The sequence below is a fragment of the Lagopus leucura genome, unplaced genomic scaffold (genome assembly GCF_019238085.1).
Source record: "Lagopus leucura isolate 7727_CA_CO unplaced genomic scaffold, USGS_WTPT01 Super-Scaffold_73, whole genome shotgun sequence".
NCBI lineage: Eukaryota > Metazoa > Chordata > Aves > Galliformes > Phasianidae > Lagopus > Lagopus leucura.
The window spans coordinates 87,437,043-87,455,136 of NW_024962252.1; the positions used below are offsets into that span (position 1 = coordinate 87,437,043).

An 18,094-nucleotide genomic window follows, 5' to 3' on the forward strand; every position below is an offset into this window, starting at 1 on the left:
TATCAAATCCGTACCTCCTCGGCCTCCTCCAGCAATTCTGTATGTTAGATGAAAAATCATGCAGTGGGTGAGGCTGGAAGGGAACTCTGGTGGTCAGCTGATCCAAACACCTGCAGACAGTGAATGTTCTGCATGATCACCAAGTGAGAAGGCCAGCTGAGTTCTGTGAGGAAGCAGTTTGGTTGTTTAGCGCACTGCGTTCCTTCCTCCACCCACCATTTCCATAAGCAATAACAGAGTGCTTTGTGTTTAATTGGAACATGAAAGTATCTGCAGATTTATGTTGGTGGTGATTTGTATTTTGTGGGTTTTTTAAAGCAGGTTAACTTAAATATTTTTTAGAAAAAAGACGTTGACTCTCATGAATGCATGTCCTTGGTCAGGTGCTTAAAGGTATTGCTGATCTGAGCTCCTAATGAGTGATTGTCTTTATTTACCTAAGAATTAGTACCTTACTGGTACTGGTTGGGATTGTCTGCCCTTAAATTGTTTCTGAAAATCCTTTTAAGAATGATGTACCTAGCTGTGTGCATGTCTGATGGCAGTCATCAGTGGCAGAGGCACATCTACCTCTGCAGCAAATACACGTGTATGTAGTAGGAAATTTCTTTCTCAGCAAGACACTAATCATACAGTTTAAATCCCAGTCATGGTAGGGTTAACTCTGTTTTATTGTGGTTTTTTTTTTTGGTTCAGTTTCCAATATATGAGGTAATTGTACATTACTTACAAAAACTTTCCTATTTCAGCGACAGCTGAGGAGCTATGGAAAGGAGCTTTGGCAGAAACTGGTGTGGGAGTAAAGAAAGGAAGAGGAAAGAGAAGGAAGAAAAAGCTGAAAAAGAATCTCAACAGAGGCCAGGAGATTGGGGAAGGTAGGTTCATAAATAAAGGATTGAAGAATATGTCAACCTTTTCACATGCAGTGTCTTTTGATTTAGCATACAGATAAGTTGCTGTTAATTTCTGTGATGTCCGAGCAGCTTGAGGTATCTCTGTTTTCTGAAAACTAAAAATTCTTGTGCAGTTGTTTAACGCAGTTCTTTGACTTTTAAACACAAATTGTGTCACAGGAAGCACTTCAAATGTGTGAGTACTCTGTGTTTTATTGCACTTCTCCAATGCGCAGATTTCAGTCCTTGCTTGACATAAAACTTTTTTCCTCTTATTTTCAAGGACGTTCCGGTTTCCTCTGGCCAGGTCTTAATGCTCCTCTGATACAAGGTGGGAGAGTACAGGCACTTAGTCAACGGAAAAAAGAAGAACGAGACAGAATTCAGTCTGAGATTATTCAGCAGAGAGATACATGGGAGAAGAAGAGAAAAATAAAAATGAAGAGAGAGGGAGGATGGAGTGGAAAGTGCTGGGGAGGTGTTCTTCTGGATCCTCCTGATCCAGGTCCTAACGGAGGTAAGAAGACTGAATTCATAGCTTTCTTAGTCTTATTAGCCTTTTTGTCAAGGGGCTGGGTGAAAGGGAGATCCAGACTTCCTGTGATTTGAAAATCCAGTTTGTACTTCGGTCTTGGATGCCTTTGTGTCTGTTCATATGCTGATATGTTAATTAAGACAGCTGACTCAGAACAAGTTGCATTTACTCAAGCAAAATTTGTTAAATCTCTGCTGTTAGGTGAATGTGTTATGGACTATCTGATCTTACACTTCACTGTGGAGTAGTGTGTCATGTTGCAGACTGTTACAGAGGCTTTGGAGTGTGGAAACATTTTTGTGTTTTTGGCATCATTTGTCTTGAGTATGAAATGCAGCTGTATTTTTGCATTGTTTCTTAAAGGATCTGTCATGTTAAGTCAACTTTTTCTTTTTAATAATGTAGTGAAATATGGTTTAAGATGTTGCAGTTTGAGTGTGGCTACTAAGTTCTTTATGTGCTAGAGAAATACCATAGTGAAACTAGAGATCTTAGAGTGGACAAGTAAACTGTTTTTTTTTTAATCATGCTGTTCCTCAGACCACTAGGGAATTTTCGTTAGCTTTAACAACTAAAACTGTAGCCCTCTTCGATTAAGCATAAAAAGAAGTTGCTACATTCAGCTGAGTTTTCCTTGTGAAGCACTTTATGGTGCTTGAGGATGATGTTTGTTACCGTTTTTCTGTAGTCTTGTATGTCACATGAGGTAAGAATGACAGCTGATTTCTCTCTAGCACTTGTTTGTGACAAGTTTCAGTCCCTAGTTCTCTTAACTGTTAAGCTTGGTTCATATCTTCATTACCCAGAGAAAGCTGTGATCTTGGAACACATGTTGCAGAAAGTCTTTATAAATAGGACTTGCTGCATAAATGGAAATCCCCAAATGAGTGAGAAACTATGTATATGGATTGCAGTAACTTTTTTTCTGTTCTCCTTGCAGTCAGCTTTGTTGCTCAGTCTGTCTACCTGCTGTGTGGTTTATGAATTATTCTACCTGCTTATTTTCTGGTGATGTTCTATTGGACCTTAATTCAACATTCAGGCATGCTTTGCACCAAGCCATAAGTCAGCGAGAGCGTTGTCTTTCCAGAGCAGCATAATGCTGTTGTCCATGTAGAATGAAGTTTTGTTGTTGTTGTTTTAATAGTTTTTTGTCTTGTAAATACATCACCACATAAATGTGTCCCACACTGCTGTCTTACGTTTCTCTGCTCCCTTGCCAGGCCTTCAATTCCTGTAGCTGGAATAGGTAATTCTGTGGCTTGTGTTGCTATGGTGTCGCAGATATCTTGTTTCCCTCAGACTTTCCTTATAAACTGGTGGAGCTCTTACCTTCTGATCTCATCAGAAGCTAAGAGATCAGAGCTTTTTTTTTCTTTATACTTGATTATAAGAGTAACTTGTTCTATTTCAATATCAGCCTAATACCATAGAGTATAAATGAAAAAATTCCTTTATTCACTTATCTGTGTTTCATTTTCTTAGCTTGAAAGCACATGTACTGTGGAAGGCAGCAACTTAACAATGGAGGAGGCAGCCTGTCTTTCAAGTACAAACCAGAAATTTGAGAAGTTAATGAATTGTTCCAAATTCCTCTAAGCTATTGTTGGAATATGGAGGAAAGTCAAGAGAATGTCATGGTTTGAGTTCTGTGCTTTAAGTACAACACTGCGTTGCTTTCAAAATCAAGTGTGTTGTCAAGTAGTTTATTCTGTCAGAAGTAGCAGCTGCAAATAGTGTTAATGTATGAGCAAATGGCACTCTTTGGTATTTCTCTACATTTCAGTGTGATTACTGATTACAGAATCATAAAAGTAGGAAAAGACCTCCAAGATCATCCAGTCCAGTCATCCACCTACCACCAGTTATTTCTCCCACTAAACCAAGACCCTTACTACAACATCTAAATGTTTCTTGAACACCTCCAGGGACAGTGACTCCACCACCTCCCTGGGCAGCCTGTGCCAGTGCCTCACCACTCTTTCGGAGAAGAAATGTTTCCTAATATCCAGCCTGAACCAATCCTGATGCAACTTCCAGGCCATTCTGTCTCGTCCTTTCACTGTGTGTTATAAGTGTGCTTGAGAAGAGCAGTTTCTGATTAGCATACACCAATTCCCTCTTAGTTCATTAAAAACTATGGGGATTTGCAGATCCCCACATTTCAATCTCCATCTCTTTATTCAGAAGAATAATGAAATGACTTCATAGGACATTGTGTGTGAGAGGACATTGGCTGTGTTCAAAGCCCTGTCAGGGTGGTAGAAGTAGCAGACTTGAAACTGTCAAACCTTATGAGTCTGTTTGTCCTGAGACTGGCATGGACAGATTCCATGGTGTCCAGCCAGGTGTGAGCTGTGGTTTGAGATGCTACCATTCAGCCCTGCCTACCTGGTATTCTGGGAGGCTTCCTCTGAATTGTACTGGGATGATGACATTTATAACAGTCCATATAAATGACAAAGCAACACCTGAGTCCCTGTTTTGTTTTTTTCTCCCCCACCATTATGCTGTTTTAAGCTCTTTTGTGACTATGCCAAATGCAAGAAGTGTTTAACACTAGTCTTCTAAATGGTGACATTAACACTAGTGTTGTAAATGGTGAAAGCTGTAGTTCATAAAGTAAACAGAAGAAGCAGGAGGTTGGTAAGATCTCCTGTTTATCCTGCCTCTTATACTGAGATGCTGCATTTTACCCTGTTGCCCATCGATTTCTAAGGCAGTCATTTTTCTTTTTTCTGGAATAAAGCAGTGTGTGTCAGGGTGAAGGTCTGTGGATAAGATAAGATCTTGAGGTGCTTTTGTTGGCATGGTTTTGTGCTCTCTCTTATTACTTGCCAGCTTTGGAGTTGGTACTTACAGATGGTATGTTGTGCCCAGAGCTCTGTGCTGTTCTAGCTCTTTCCTACCTTTGTGATTTTTATAGGACCCTTCAAAAATTTCTTGTTCCTTTCAAGCCCCTTTTAATGACAGAGCAGAAACACACTGATTTTAGTGCAGTGAAAAGGATGTGTTCACCATGCAGAGCTGAATAGGTAACATATACCTGAACATAGCTCCTCTTATCATCATGATGACATGAATTGAACTCCACGTGACGTGGAAGCAATGCGTAACACTTTAACTGTAACTGGACAAAATGAATGATGCTTTAGTTGTCTTTAATTGCAAAGACTTTTTCTTTTCAGGAAGCATTTGAAATTGGAAGAGATTGGAAGAAGTTTGGCTGTGTTGTTGTTGGTTATTTGATGTGGCTATGTTTTGTTTTTTCTCTTCTATTGAATTTCACAGGAATTAAGAAAAGCAGTTTGAGTCTTGTTGATTGTCTAGCATGTGTTTCAGAATGTTCTGAACAGTACTGGCTGATAGTATTGCTATGATGGAAGCTGACCCATTTGATGTTTTTAACCGTTTGCAGCTTTAGCATGTTGTGCATTAAATGTGGTGGTGGTTTGTTCTCTTTGTTGTCGTTTCTTTCACAGTTTTAGAGCAGTGTTTTTCTTTAATCGTACTGTAGACTTGTTTTTCATAGTATTTCTGCAACAGGAAAGAATTAGGAAGAATATCGGATATAATTTAATAAAAATGCTTCAATATAAGTGCTGGCTTGCTCTGATTTCCCAGAGAGTATTTCAGGTTTAATTTAGAAAGACTGTATAGCTTAACTTGTGGTTAAAATATTGAAGAGATTCTGAGGTCAGTTCAGGTTTTCATCAGCTCTGTTATTACGTTCTGTGTGACGTTCAGACAAAGCTGTTGAATTGAAGTCTTGCTTTACCATTAAAAGAAGTATTATTTTTCTTCCTGTGTGCTACGCTGATTATTTAGATTGGACAATCTTTAGAGACTGTTTGCATCTTAATTCTCTTGCAACCACAATACCTAAAAAGATAATGTATAGATTCCAGTTGGAAGCAGGGGTAGCTAATAGAGCACAGTGGATGTGTATAGGTTTTCATCTCTTTCATTATGACAGGAACTGTACTGTACTTACAACAAGAGTGGTGTTACACTTTCTAGGAAGTTACCACTTGAACTGGATTTTTTTAAAGCTGGATTTCTTAATAGATGCTGATTTTTACGAAAGACGTAGTAATAAAATTATGCGTTGTAAATAAAGAGTTACACATTGCTTTGTCTGTTTTAAAAAGAACGAACTGGACTCATGTTACAAAGCACAAAGCCTGCTCCAAAATAATGCCTCCTGTTTCATCACGTTAGCCCGTGATGTCAGAGCAGATGGGGTTTGGCAGCAGGGTTTGAACCTTCCCACCAGTATTCCATTACAGTTGTTGCTGTGTGACAGCAGAGGGGCAGTCTGACACAATGGCATCTGACATGGAGTTGCATGTGGAGCAGAGGTGTGGAACTGAGTCCTTCCATGCAGAAAAAGCAGCACTCATTGATGCTTGCTGAGCACTTATGGAAACCAAACAGTGGATGTGAGCACAGTGAAAGCTAGGCTGTGTGGGCAACGTTCTAGCAATGGCTGCATGGATTGGTCTGAGTGCAGCATGCAGACTCTTGTTCATCACTGGTGAAAATGCTTAGCTAGTGGTGGTGACTATGTTGGAAAATAGAATTTGGTAACAGAGAGTTTGTTCTATCAGACGTTTTGTTGTGCCCTTTGTATCTGTTGCAGTTTCTATAGAAACAAGTAGGAGGCGTTACTTCTGGAAGAACCTGTATTTGAGGCCTATTTGTAAGGAAGCAGCTAATAATCTTCATTTTTAGATGTGTTCAAATCATTTTCTGCTTACTGCTGAGATGGATTTATAAATTACAGCTACATAAAATTGCGTTTGTCTTTAGATTACATTAACTGCAGGGAGTTGTGCTGATATGTAATTAATACAAGGAAGTGTAATACACTGCTTTTTCCCCAACAGAAACTTACGAAGATTTTGAAACAAGAGTCATTGAGGTAAGCATTACAAAACTTTTCAAAGACTTTAATTATAATTATTTTATATTGAACTTGTAATTATTTAACAGTCTTCACTAAGTCAGTGATACAGAAATTAGTCTGTTGTTTCAACTGCATGACACAATCTGGCATTCTGTTCATGGAGACTTCTCTGTTGAAGAAATAATATCTGATTGGAACGAGTGGCTATGAAATGGGAAGTGCTTTCAGATAAAGCTTTAACAGTTCCCACGCAACTGTAATGCAAGCAGTGTAGATTCTAAAATACTGATCTCTCCATTGCATCTCCTTGTCATCTTTTTTCCAACGCAGAGTAGCGCTGCTGATGTGTAACTGATTGTGTGCGATCCCTTGGCTGGTGTGATGTGATTGTCTGGTTACTAAATCCAAGTAACTGAAGATATTTGCTCACTGTTGGCGATGCTTCAGGCTAAAAGTCAAGGTCTTCAACACTGCCAATAGAAGTTGTTTTGGAGGCCCAAATTTTTCGTGATGATTTCGACAAGAAATGCCACTCAGAATGTGGTCAGAGAAAGTGCTTTTTAAAAATGGGAAAGGTGAATTTTGTTTTGAAAACAAGATAAACTATTAGTAATAGATTTTGAATAGTGATCTGTAAAGTGTCAGTAGTCCAAATATGTGTTGTTGCTTCTCAATGGAAAAGCCATTTCTGGAGAATGTAATGCATTCCAGAACAGACCATTAACAATTAGAACTATGCATGCTCATGCTATTGCAAGTTCTTTTGTCTACCATTTATGTTATTAGTTTTTCTAACTTCAAACATGTTTGTTACTATGGAAACCATGGAATTACTTGAAGCCTTGTTGGGGCAAGTCCTGGCTTCAGAAATAAGCTCATTTCTTGTGACTCATTTGCTATCAGTCTGGAACCAAATGATGCTGAGCATCCAGAAGAGGCAGTAGCTCTGGAAGTCAGAGCACTATTTGCATTCCCCTCTCTTCTACTCATGTCCTAACTCTGTGAGATTTGTGGTAGCTGTGGCCAGCTAATTTCCAGCTCTATCAGTGTTGTATATAGCTTGAAGCTTGAAATCTCAATCTGTTGTAGCTTTTCTTGTCAGTTTATAAATAGTTGACGTGCTAGAAAGGACTCAATATTTTGCTGAACTGACTGAGCTATTAGAAAGCAGAACTCAGCAAGGTGTAGCAAATTGACCACTTCCAGCTGGGTGCATCAAATTGATAAGTTTGGCCAAGTCTTTCTTGTTTATAAGCACAGATCTTATTGGTGAAGGAGAAAGAGCTGGGAGAAATTCAGTGTTCCTTTGCAGTCCTCTTTGATTGGGTTGAAATCTTAGAGCTGCTTTTGTCTCTTGGAGCCCTGAAGCCAACTACAGGAGCACAAAGCAGGGTGAATACCTAAGAACTTGTGAGATCCTGGATTGTGCTTTTAATAAATTAAATTAAACCCTGCTAAACAAATATCAGGGGCATAAATCAATCCAGTGGCTTTGTGTTGAAAGTAATTGCATAAACTTGTTTCTTCAGAGTATTCTCATGTTGCTTACTTCGGATGAAATTGCTTGTAAGATTTGTCTCAGAGTTATCATCGAAATCTTATTTGCAATTAATATTTAACTACTTTATTATTGGAAAAAGTATACATGTCTAGCTGCTGCATTGAAAAGACTGCTTTAATTTCTAACCATGATCTTAGAGCTGAGATATTAACCTGGAGCTGTGCACGTTCTCTGACAGAAACATACCAAATCTCTGCTTCATACAAACGTTATAGTCTTTCTATCACTGTGAAAAAGAGTGACTGTCCAATGGGTTGCTGCACAGTTTTAAATAAGTAGTGCTGACTGTTCATCACTTTCCCCCTTGTCATTATTACAGTTTTGCTTATTAGCCAGTTATGTGAAATACTGCTTGTATTTTTAGCCAGTGTTGTGTTATACCACTGTCTAGACACGGTGTTTATACCACTCTGACTTTGAATTTCTGCTTAGTTTCACTCTGAGCATTTCATCTCCTGTTCTGCTACCAAAGCTGACTTGCAATGCCTGTTTTGGAAGGTATCATCCATTCTCTGTACCACTACCAGATACTGTCCTGTATCAATCTGTGTTTATCTTAAACTGAGTTGCTATGTAAGATCGACTTTGATTTGAATGAGCGAGGTGGTAGTGGTATGTACAAGTACAGATGAAATAACACACGTGTGAAAATTAATGTGCAATGTTTTTTTTAGATGAATGTTTGATCACAATTCAATACATTCCATATGAAAATTCATAGGTAATGTACTTATGTGGACTGAAAAAGGAGTTGCAGGCATACCAAAAAACTGGTTATTTTTTCAGCAATCTTAAAACCTGTTTATCAAAATGTAAAGCACAACTGTATTCTTTTTGCTGTTTCCAGGGCCGTGTTCAGCCAGTCTATCACGGTGCACACAACCATTTGCCGTAACAGTCAGCCTGTGCCCTTCCCCCCCTCTCCTCCCACATGCCAGTTTCAGCCCATACCAATGGCACACGGCTGGTGGTTGTTGGGAGCAATGGGTGTGTGCCCATGGCTGTGCTGAGGGTTGGACACAGCTGCCTGAGGGGCTTGCTCTTACTTGCAAATTGGTTGAAGGCTGAAGGGAGCACAATGATGAATCTTTCCTCCCTTTTCACCTTGAGCACGCTACAGGTACCTTACTAACAGCGTGTCTTTAGCCACTGAAACACATTCCCCATAATTTAAAGGAAGGGAGGGAATTGTCAACTGTAATCTTCATCCCAAATGTAACAACAAAATGGATTCCACCTTTCTCGTGTCTGTCCACTTCCCAAGTGTCCCAGCTTCAAAGGGCTTGAAAACCATTTGAAGTGTTCTGCTGTCTTGGAACTTGCCATGTAGCTTACTGATTCTGACATTCCTTTTTCATACTTAAGTTAATGTGGAATAAGAATTGATTTTTAGATCTTACTTCTGCTACAGTTAGTGTTACAGTAAGTGTTACAACCTTAACAAGCCTTGCAGGTCACAGTGTTTTCAATTAATTGAAAGGTCATATTGGAGAGTAGTGGCTGTTCCTTTGTCGCTGTGACAAAGCAGCCAGTTTGGATTCTACATTAGGTATTTACTGAATTGGGCTGTTCTGTATCTCTGTAATTATTTACAGTTAAATATATTAAATAACAAAAAACTGAGTGCTATGCAGCACTTCCATGTGCTGTAGAAATCTTTCACTGCTTCATTATATCTGAATAATAAAAAAACACTTGAAAGGCAGGCTGGGGAGGTACTGTTATGATGTTGTGAGAAAATAGGAATGTATTTTGCAGTAAAATACAGCTGCAAAAATACAGGGGCTGCTCCAAAAGTAATGCCTCTGAAGTTACTACGTTGTGCCAGGCTGTCAGAGGTTGATATTGGTGGTATGGCAGTAGAGGCGGAACCTTCCTGCCACTGTTCCATTACATTTTATTGCTGTGTGACAGATGGTAGCAGAGGGGCAGTCTGACAAAAATACCATCGAGCATGGAAGTGCATGTAGAGCGAACATGTGGAACTGAATTCCTCCGTGTGGGGAAAAAAAATGACACTCACTGACATTCATTGGTGCTTGCTGAACGTTTATGGAGACCAAATAGTGGATGTGAGCACAGTGAGTTGATTGCTGATACATTTCAGCAGTGATGGTAGCAATATGAAAGATGAGCCGTGTTCTGGATGGCCATGAAACAAGCTGTCACACCATGAAAGGAAGAGCATCCCAATGTGCTCATCCATGGAAGTCGGCAGATCGCAACCAGGGAGCTGCGTTTGCAGTTAGATATCAGTTTTGATGCATTGGAAACAATTGTGGCAATGTTACAATATGGCAAACGCACAGGATCAGAAAGAACACCACATGCACCTTTTTCAGTGCCTTATTGAACCAATACGAGGCTGAAGGTGACAACTTCCTTGATCACATCATTATTATATATTATATATTACTCTGTTTTCCCAGAAGCCAAACAAACCATCAGCTCTGACCGTCACATTGCTGATGCTGACTAAGCTGAAGGCTTCAAATTCTCAAGTTAGACCAGGGAAGAAGACAACTTGCAGTACAATAACACCAGGCCCTATATCAGTGTGAAGAGCATGGAGGATATTGCCCATCTTGGCAGGACTGCCAACCGTAGCCACTGTATAGTCTGGATTTTGTGATTTGACTTTCATCTGACCAGTGAAACAATAGCAGGTACTGTATGTTGGTTTTGGTTTTGTATTAACTTGTGCTACTTGAAGCAGGTTGCTTGGGCTATCTTTTCCACCTAATCACAGAATGGTGGAGTTGCGAAAGCACCTCTGGGGTCCATTTGCTCCAGACCCCTGCTTCAGTAGGGCCACGTAGAGTTACTTGCCCAGGTAGATATTGTCAAATAAATTCTTATATTTTGGTCTAAAATCACAGAGGTGGCATTAAAAAACATAAATAAAAAATAAAGCCTACACAATAGCTTGTGTTATGACACCATTTACTTTGTAATGTGTTCAAAATTGGAAATGAAACCTAGTAGTCAAAAAGGCTGGAAAGCATATAAGTGTAGTGCCCCCTTTGAATTGTTCACGGATGTGAGCTTTCTAAGGATGAAGATAGAGCACTAAATGTATTTTGGACCTGACAGGTATGTTTTTTGTTGTTTGATACTGAAGTTGCCAGTTGCAAAAAGTCTGTCTGTAGAGAGCTTATTTTTTGTGTTCATATTTTTTCTTTCTGCCACTTCTTTCTAGTAAAGATCAGTTTACTTGAAATTGTACCTGGGATTGTACCTAGGCTACTGCAGCCTTTTAAGTGGCAGAATAATTGCATTTTCAGTCAGACAGTTGTGTTGTGTCCTGCCTTTTTTTAAACCAAGGAAACACTTACTGGTGTTTAAATATTTAATGACGGAAAGGTAAAGACTTGATTTAAAAAAAAAAAATAAAAAAATCAGGTCAGGCAATAGATTGTTTACATAGGCCACAGCATATATATGCTGGTACTGTCCTTAAAGCAAAAGCTACTTTCTGCAGATAAATGTATGTGGATCCTTGTGTTTGTGGATAGAGCGTGGTATGATGTTGAGCTGGGTACTGAGAATGAATGTTGGCATTACCCATGGCCTTGCTCTTGAAATCCAAAATGATTTCTTGTTCTTTTCAAGGCTATCTCATTCTTTCCTATGTTGTAGGTAAAACTTCATGTGGACTTTATTCTTTTATCTGTAGTTGTTTTTTTTGTTTGCTTGTTTAATTATTTGGTTTGGGTAGCTTTGTTTTTTCTTTTTTGTGTGTGCTCTTTTTCTTTCTTTCAGAGTCTGTAGAAAGGGATGGAAGATGATAGGACAGAAAAATGTTTTTAACGCTTGCATACTGAAAATTACTTAACTGGTTCTTCCTAAGATGAAATCAATCCAAGTAAATTGCATTGAGTGGATTATGGGTGGATATTCTGAAAAGCATCTGAATGGTATTTTCCCAGGAATCAAGTTATTGATGAGCTCTGCTGGAGGCTTTGAGAAGAAATAGTTTTATCCTGTAATCAATATAGCGTGCAGTAAACGAAGCCAGATTTAGAGCTTTTGCCTGAATCTTGTCTTTGTCTTTTTCTGTATTATCTCCAGGGGCAGGCTTTTATGACTTAATTCTCAGTTGAACTGACTCAAGATTAGGCGTATGTTGCAGAGTTGTATCATAGTATTGGCAGTTCATAACTGAGCTGGTGTAGTGAGAATTGATTCAAAACCTGTAATTTTGTAAAGGTGGCATTTTTTGTCAAGTGAGGTTGGTTGGATGGTGGTTATTTCTGTACTTTCTCCAAATGCCAAACTGTATTCAGGCATGGTTTTTCTTGATTACATGAGACCTGTTTCGATGCAGCGTTTTGCCTCTGCTGTTGCATGGCACTTTAGCAGGACTGAAGGGAACAGTCAGAATTCTGAGAGTATGGTCTGCTCGTAGCTGGTGTGGGGTGTGCTGCTCATTTGCAAGGCAGGGATAGAAGTGCCTAATCAGAAAAACATAAGAATAGCAGCAGCCAAATGGCTGGAGGTTTTTGCAATGGAATTAAATGTTTTGCATGTTTTCCATGCAATAGGATGTCACCTGAATTTACTGACTCATTCTGAATGTAGTCCTTGGCAATTATTAATGGGGACAGTGCAAGCAGCTTGGTTACCTGGAGACTCTTGACTTGGGCCACTTTAGGAATGGAGACACTGGAAACAACAAGGCTTTCTGTACCAAACTACAGAGAATTGTCTTACCTTAGGAACAGTAGGTTGGTTTTGTTTTGTATGATGAAAGTAATGTCAAAGTCAGAAATAAAGGTTTGGTGGGCCAAAGTGAAAGAACCATGTCTTCGGTGTTTCAGTATGGATTGCTACAAAAGGTACCTGGAACTGTGGAGGAATATCTGTAGGTAGTATGAACACAGAAGATTCTGTCTCATGCTACAGTAATATGTTTTGCATCCACTGAACAACTATGAATTGCCTAGATGTAGCAGGGAATCATAAGTAGAATATAAGCCATAGTTTCAATTTTCTGTGAAGTAGCAAGGAAACGCATTCATACATGTTTGCTTTAGGAGCACAGAATTATTCTCGGTAGACTTAACACTTGTGACCAAAAGAACATTCCTTAAGGCACAGTCAAAAGCCTTTATAAATCAATGGAAATAGTTTTTTAGCTGTTGTTTTTGCAAAGGGCACAACCAAAAAGGCTTGTTATGAAAGGAAATGCTGCTTGAAATTACAGTGTCTGAGATCTATTGCTTGACATCCTTGACTGAAAAATTATATGGTATAAGTGATACTCTGAGTAATAGTTTACTTAAAATGAGATGTTGGCACATATGTATTTTGGGGTTGTAGAGATGTAGATTTTGATTTTAGAACTGCAGGCAAATGTTATGCTCCAGGGATGATACCAGTGATGTCTTTTGACGGATAATGAAAGTTACCTGATGGTTTCTATGATGATAACATGCGAAGCAAGCTGTTATAGGACAGAACGAGAGCTCAGACAGGAAATGTAAACGTGTGCTATAATGTCTTCAGGTTGGATTTCTTCAGGAAAAAGTTTAACCACCAAGAGGGTAGTGAAGCACTGTATCGAGCTGCCCAGGGCAGTGCCCACGGCACTGAGCTTGCCTGAGCTCAAGAAGCATCTGGATGAAGCTCTCGGTCATGTGGTCTGATTTTTTGGATGGCCCTATATGAAGCCAGAGCTTGGATTTGGTGATCCTTGTGGGTCCTTTCTAACGCAGGATATCCTGTGATTATTTTTTTTCTGATGTTCTAGCAGTTTGGCACGCTGCCTGCAACTGCCGTCATCCTCTGAAAAGGAAGCGAAGCCATCTCAGATGTGATGTGGCTTCAGGAATTGTGCTCAGATATATGCTGTAGCATGAAACCACATTTTAGGCCTACTCTATGTCAGTAGGGTATTTGGATTGCATCATTTTACATAGTGAGCTATGAAGGAGGATTTTATGCACATCACGGGACAATTATCAGCACTAACCTGAGCTTTATCTATAGTTTCTCTGCAAATTGAACTTATTTCTAACTTGGATGAGAATTGTGCCTGGGATTTATCCCAAAGCTGTGATGAGTCAGCCTTTGTGAAAAACCCCTCAAGTGTCTGATCAGAAACTTTCATTCGATTTGTTCAGTGAGGGGTGGAGGAATCTATTTCTGTGTAATGGTTCTTTTGCTTACTGTATGCAGTCAGCACGCAGGGGATGGATGCAGAGTGAACAGGATGACTGAGGCTTCCTCTTAGCCTCCTCTTCTCTAGGCTTACAAACCAAAGGACCTCAGCTGCTCTTTGTTCATCTTCCTCTCTGGACCTTTCACCATCTTCATAGCCCTCCTTTGGATGCTCTCTAATAGTTCTGTGTCTTCCTTCTATTTTGCTTTGCTACTGATTTGAATCTGAATACAAGAAAGCAGCAGTCACATCCCTCAGCCCAGCTTCAGAAGCTGGACCCAGAGCTGCAGGACATGGTGGCCACTCCTAATATCTCTAACACTGTTCTACTTGGTGGATCTGGAAGCATAGCAGCCTGGCCTTAGTTGGGCTACTAGATTCATCTCTATCTCCTTATCAGGCCATGCTGATATTTAATATGAATCCACTAACTTCTCCTTGAGAAGAGTAGCAGAAGACAAACTAATTTACCTTTTGATGCGCTTCCCCTGCCACTGTCAACCATGTGCATGCTTTCAAAAGGAAAATATCTCACTGTCCTGTCACTTGTCAGCAGGACTAGTTTTGCCCTACAGCTAGCTTGTGCAATTTATATCATGGAATGATAGAATTGCTTAGGTTGGAAAAGGCTTTTAAGATCATCAGTCCAACCACAACCTAAGCAGACTACCCTAACTCTTAACAACCAACCCATTGCCAAATCATGACCCTGAGAACCACATCCAGATGGTTTTTTGATACTGTAGTTTTATGTTATACCTGAGAGAAGCTCTGCCACTGTGGTATGCATCTACTCTGTCCCTAGTGCTTTTCACAGAGAAGAGAAGGCTCACACAGACACAATCTAGCTAACAGGAATTTGATTTTGTTTATAAGACATGCAGTTTTATTACTTCATTCTCTCAAGTGTACTGACTTCAGCCTTTTAGCTGCGTCCCTCTCTAGGATCACTTGCATGAAAAGGATTTTCTTTTAGCACCCTTCTCTTGTTTTATTTTCTATCACCTTGTACCATAGTATTGGACCAGAGGATCTTCTGCCATGAGGTGTTCAACCTGCGTGGATGCTCTCATCAGCAGCAAGTGAGTAGCAGTGGTCACAGGTGTGGCCCAGAGGTGCCCAGATTGTGCTTTGTAGAAAGGAGGAGTTCCCATGGACAGTCAGTCATGTATTGTTATTTTTTCTTTTTCACAAGAGGAAAACTAACAAAGTATTGAGTTTTTTTCCTGTTTCTAGCACATTACAACAAGCTGTTAAGTGCTTGGAATAACAGTGGAAGGACTGCAGCATCCTTGCAGGCTTCTAACTCCACCTTTGAAGCTTTGCTATTCCTTCTCTTAAGGAAGGTTTGAAGTGGTTTTGTTCTGCATTTCAGATGGAAGAACAGTATCTCTGTGCTTGAAAGCAAGCTTAATCTGCGTTGTTGGGCACTGAATAATAGAAACGGAGACAGTCAATTTGAGACACTGTGATTAAGGTTGAGCATGTGTGTTTTGGAATTGAAAAAATTGACTTCAAATCTAGCTTGAATTGCAGTCTAGCAAATAAGGGTAATTGTGTCTTAGTTTCAGTCACAATTTCAGAGGTCATGCTGTTTTAAAAGTGGCAAGCTGTTACATTGTGTATTAATTAATTCCAGTGCTGCTTAATGATACGCTTTCAGTTGAATTGCTTTAACTGCAAAATGGAAGGGAAGCACTTCTGAACGCACTCCAGCAGAGCGCTGATCACTTTGATGTAAGGAGGCACGGGGGTGTGCAGGGAGAATCTAAGGACACAGTTGTTCCAGCAGCCATGGCTGCCTGGGCACATTATCAATCTCGAAAAACCTTTACAGCATTTCAGGAGAGATGCAATAGCACTGATTGTGATGGGTGACTGAACACATTTTCCTTCAAAGCTGTTCAGAAACAGCTGACAAGTGCAGTTTTAAGAAGAGGCTACTGGAGAAGTTCATTGCATGTGTCTTTCCTGCCACCTTCTGGGTAGGGTAAAGAATAATCTTGAGTTGACTTCTGCACACATCGCGTTATTTGTTCTCGGCGATATGTATGTCAACCTTTCATTATGTAAAGTATGTATCTAGATTGCTCTGCACAAACTTTTGTCTTCCACCGCAAAATAATGTTCTTTCAGTGCTCCTGGAGAGAGCGTCGCTCTGCTTCAGTCTCTTCCTTTCATCATTCTTTTGCATTTCCTGTAAATAACCTATTTCCACAGGTGCTTTCATTGTAGAGTGCTTGTGTTTTAGCTTGCTCTTGTGAGCAGTGAGATTGCAGAACGAGTAAAAGCTTGGAGTAAGCAATTAGTAAAGCTGATTATTCTTTGAAGCCCTCTACAGAGCACGCACATTGAATTTAGCAACATCTTTATTTTAATAAAAGGATGAGTGGAATTTTTCAGAAGTACTTAGTTCTAGTCTGTACCCTGTGTTGTCAGTAGGTTTTGTCTTATTGTGAATTTCAGTTAAACTATTGAAGTCATATTGGAATAATTTCCTTTCAAATAAGGAGGTACAACCAGAGTAGCTTACTGAATTATATATGGGGAAAAGTGGGAAGTGCTGTTTAATTTCTACACTAACAATGAATATTTAAATTAGCTCTTATTATAACTTGGAAAAACCATATTGGAGCTTCAGAAAAGTAGAAAACAAGATTTTCTTGATTATAGATGTACACACACAAACACATGCATATAGACATACGAAGAAACAAGAAATAAATATGTTCAGCACATACATCCCTCAGAACAGGACAAAGGATCTCAAGATGTTAGACCACGGCTGTCCAACCTTTTGGTTTGCCTGGGCCTCATTGAGTGAGGAGGAGTTGGCTTGTGCTGCGTATAAAATATAGTTAGTGTAATGTTGAACTGTTATCTGTTGCACAGCTAAACACAACAGAAGTAGTGAAATAACTTCTTGTGTGTCTGAGTACAGATTTTTAACAGCTGCTATTGAATGTCTTCAAGCCAGTGTCCTGCTGCAGTTGATGTTCACTGGCAAAGGTGGTATATATTGAAACACTGCACTGCAAACTTCTAATTCCTCTCTAGTAAGCAGAATCTCTTAAAAAAAAAATAAAAAAGATGGGTTGTGCTGTAACAAGATGCTTTGTGTTTCTTTCTTCAGGTGAAAAATGTGTTTTGTATGAAGGCGAAGGAAGGCAGAAAAAAATCAATACGTGCTTTAGTGGCTGTTGGAAATGGGAAAGGGGCTGCAGGTACGTGTGATTGCTTTGTCTGAAAGATTCCAAATTAATCATTGCTCGTAACAGAGCTTTTGAAGATGTGAGGAAACATTGTAAGCCAGAAAAAAAAAATTATGCTTTTTTCCATTTATTTTATTTATTATGTCCTCCTTAGACATGAGGATACTTCTTTGTAAGTATTACTGCTTTTAGTTACAAAGTAAGGACTGACTTACTGGTACTCCCAGGTAACATGGACTGCCTTGATTCAGAAGTTTGTCATTAATCTGTTAAGTCAGAAGACCATGAATTTCCTTCAGACTCCTCAGAAAGCTCTCTTTATTGAAGTTAATCCTAGAGAAAAGCCAGCAAACCACATTTTCCTACAGATTTTGTGTTTGTACTTTTAAGGGAAAAGAGCACTTGTGACTATTCAAGTCTATTCCTGTAGTCACTTCAGTGATTTGCAGTTTGACCCATTTATAGGTTTTCTCCATTACAATTTTTATAAAGGTGTTTTCAGCAAGCAATTTAAAGTCCAACCTTAGAAATGCTCTTTATGACATAAAGGAAATGGGACAAATCAAAAGAGATGGGATATTATGAAAGATCCAATAATACAAGCTATGAACAGAGCTCTTTTCTTTCTCAGCAGAAGCTGGAGAAAGAATACTGATCAGAGGGATTCAGTTCAGTTTTATTCTCCTTGTAACAGGAGTAATTAAGCACAATTATGCTGAACAGTAGCACTTGCCAAGCTATCTCTAGAAGTAATCATACTGAGAGGATCCCATCTAATATTATGGTACTGCTTCATACATTAGTAAGATCAATTAGAGCAA

At 39.4% G+C, this 18,094-nt stretch overlaps 1 protein-coding gene across 1 annotated transcript in view; it reads left to right on the forward strand.

Annotated features, from left to right (window-relative positions):
- Positions 1 to 18,094, forward strand: part of MRPS5 (mitochondrial ribosomal protein S5) — a 43,622-nt gene that overhangs the window by 12,886 nt on the left and 12,642 nt on the right. The window contains exons 3-6 of the mRNA XM_042886614.1: positions 750 to 875; positions 1,177 to 1,410; positions 6,318 to 6,352; positions 17,195 to 17,285. Of these exons, the coding sequence (XP_042742548.1) occupies positions 750 to 875; positions 1,177 to 1,410; positions 6,318 to 6,352; positions 17,195 to 17,285 (486 nt within the window). The remainder of the gene's footprint in view (positions 1 to 749; positions 876 to 1,176; positions 1,411 to 6,317; positions 6,353 to 17,194; positions 17,286 to 18,094) is intronic.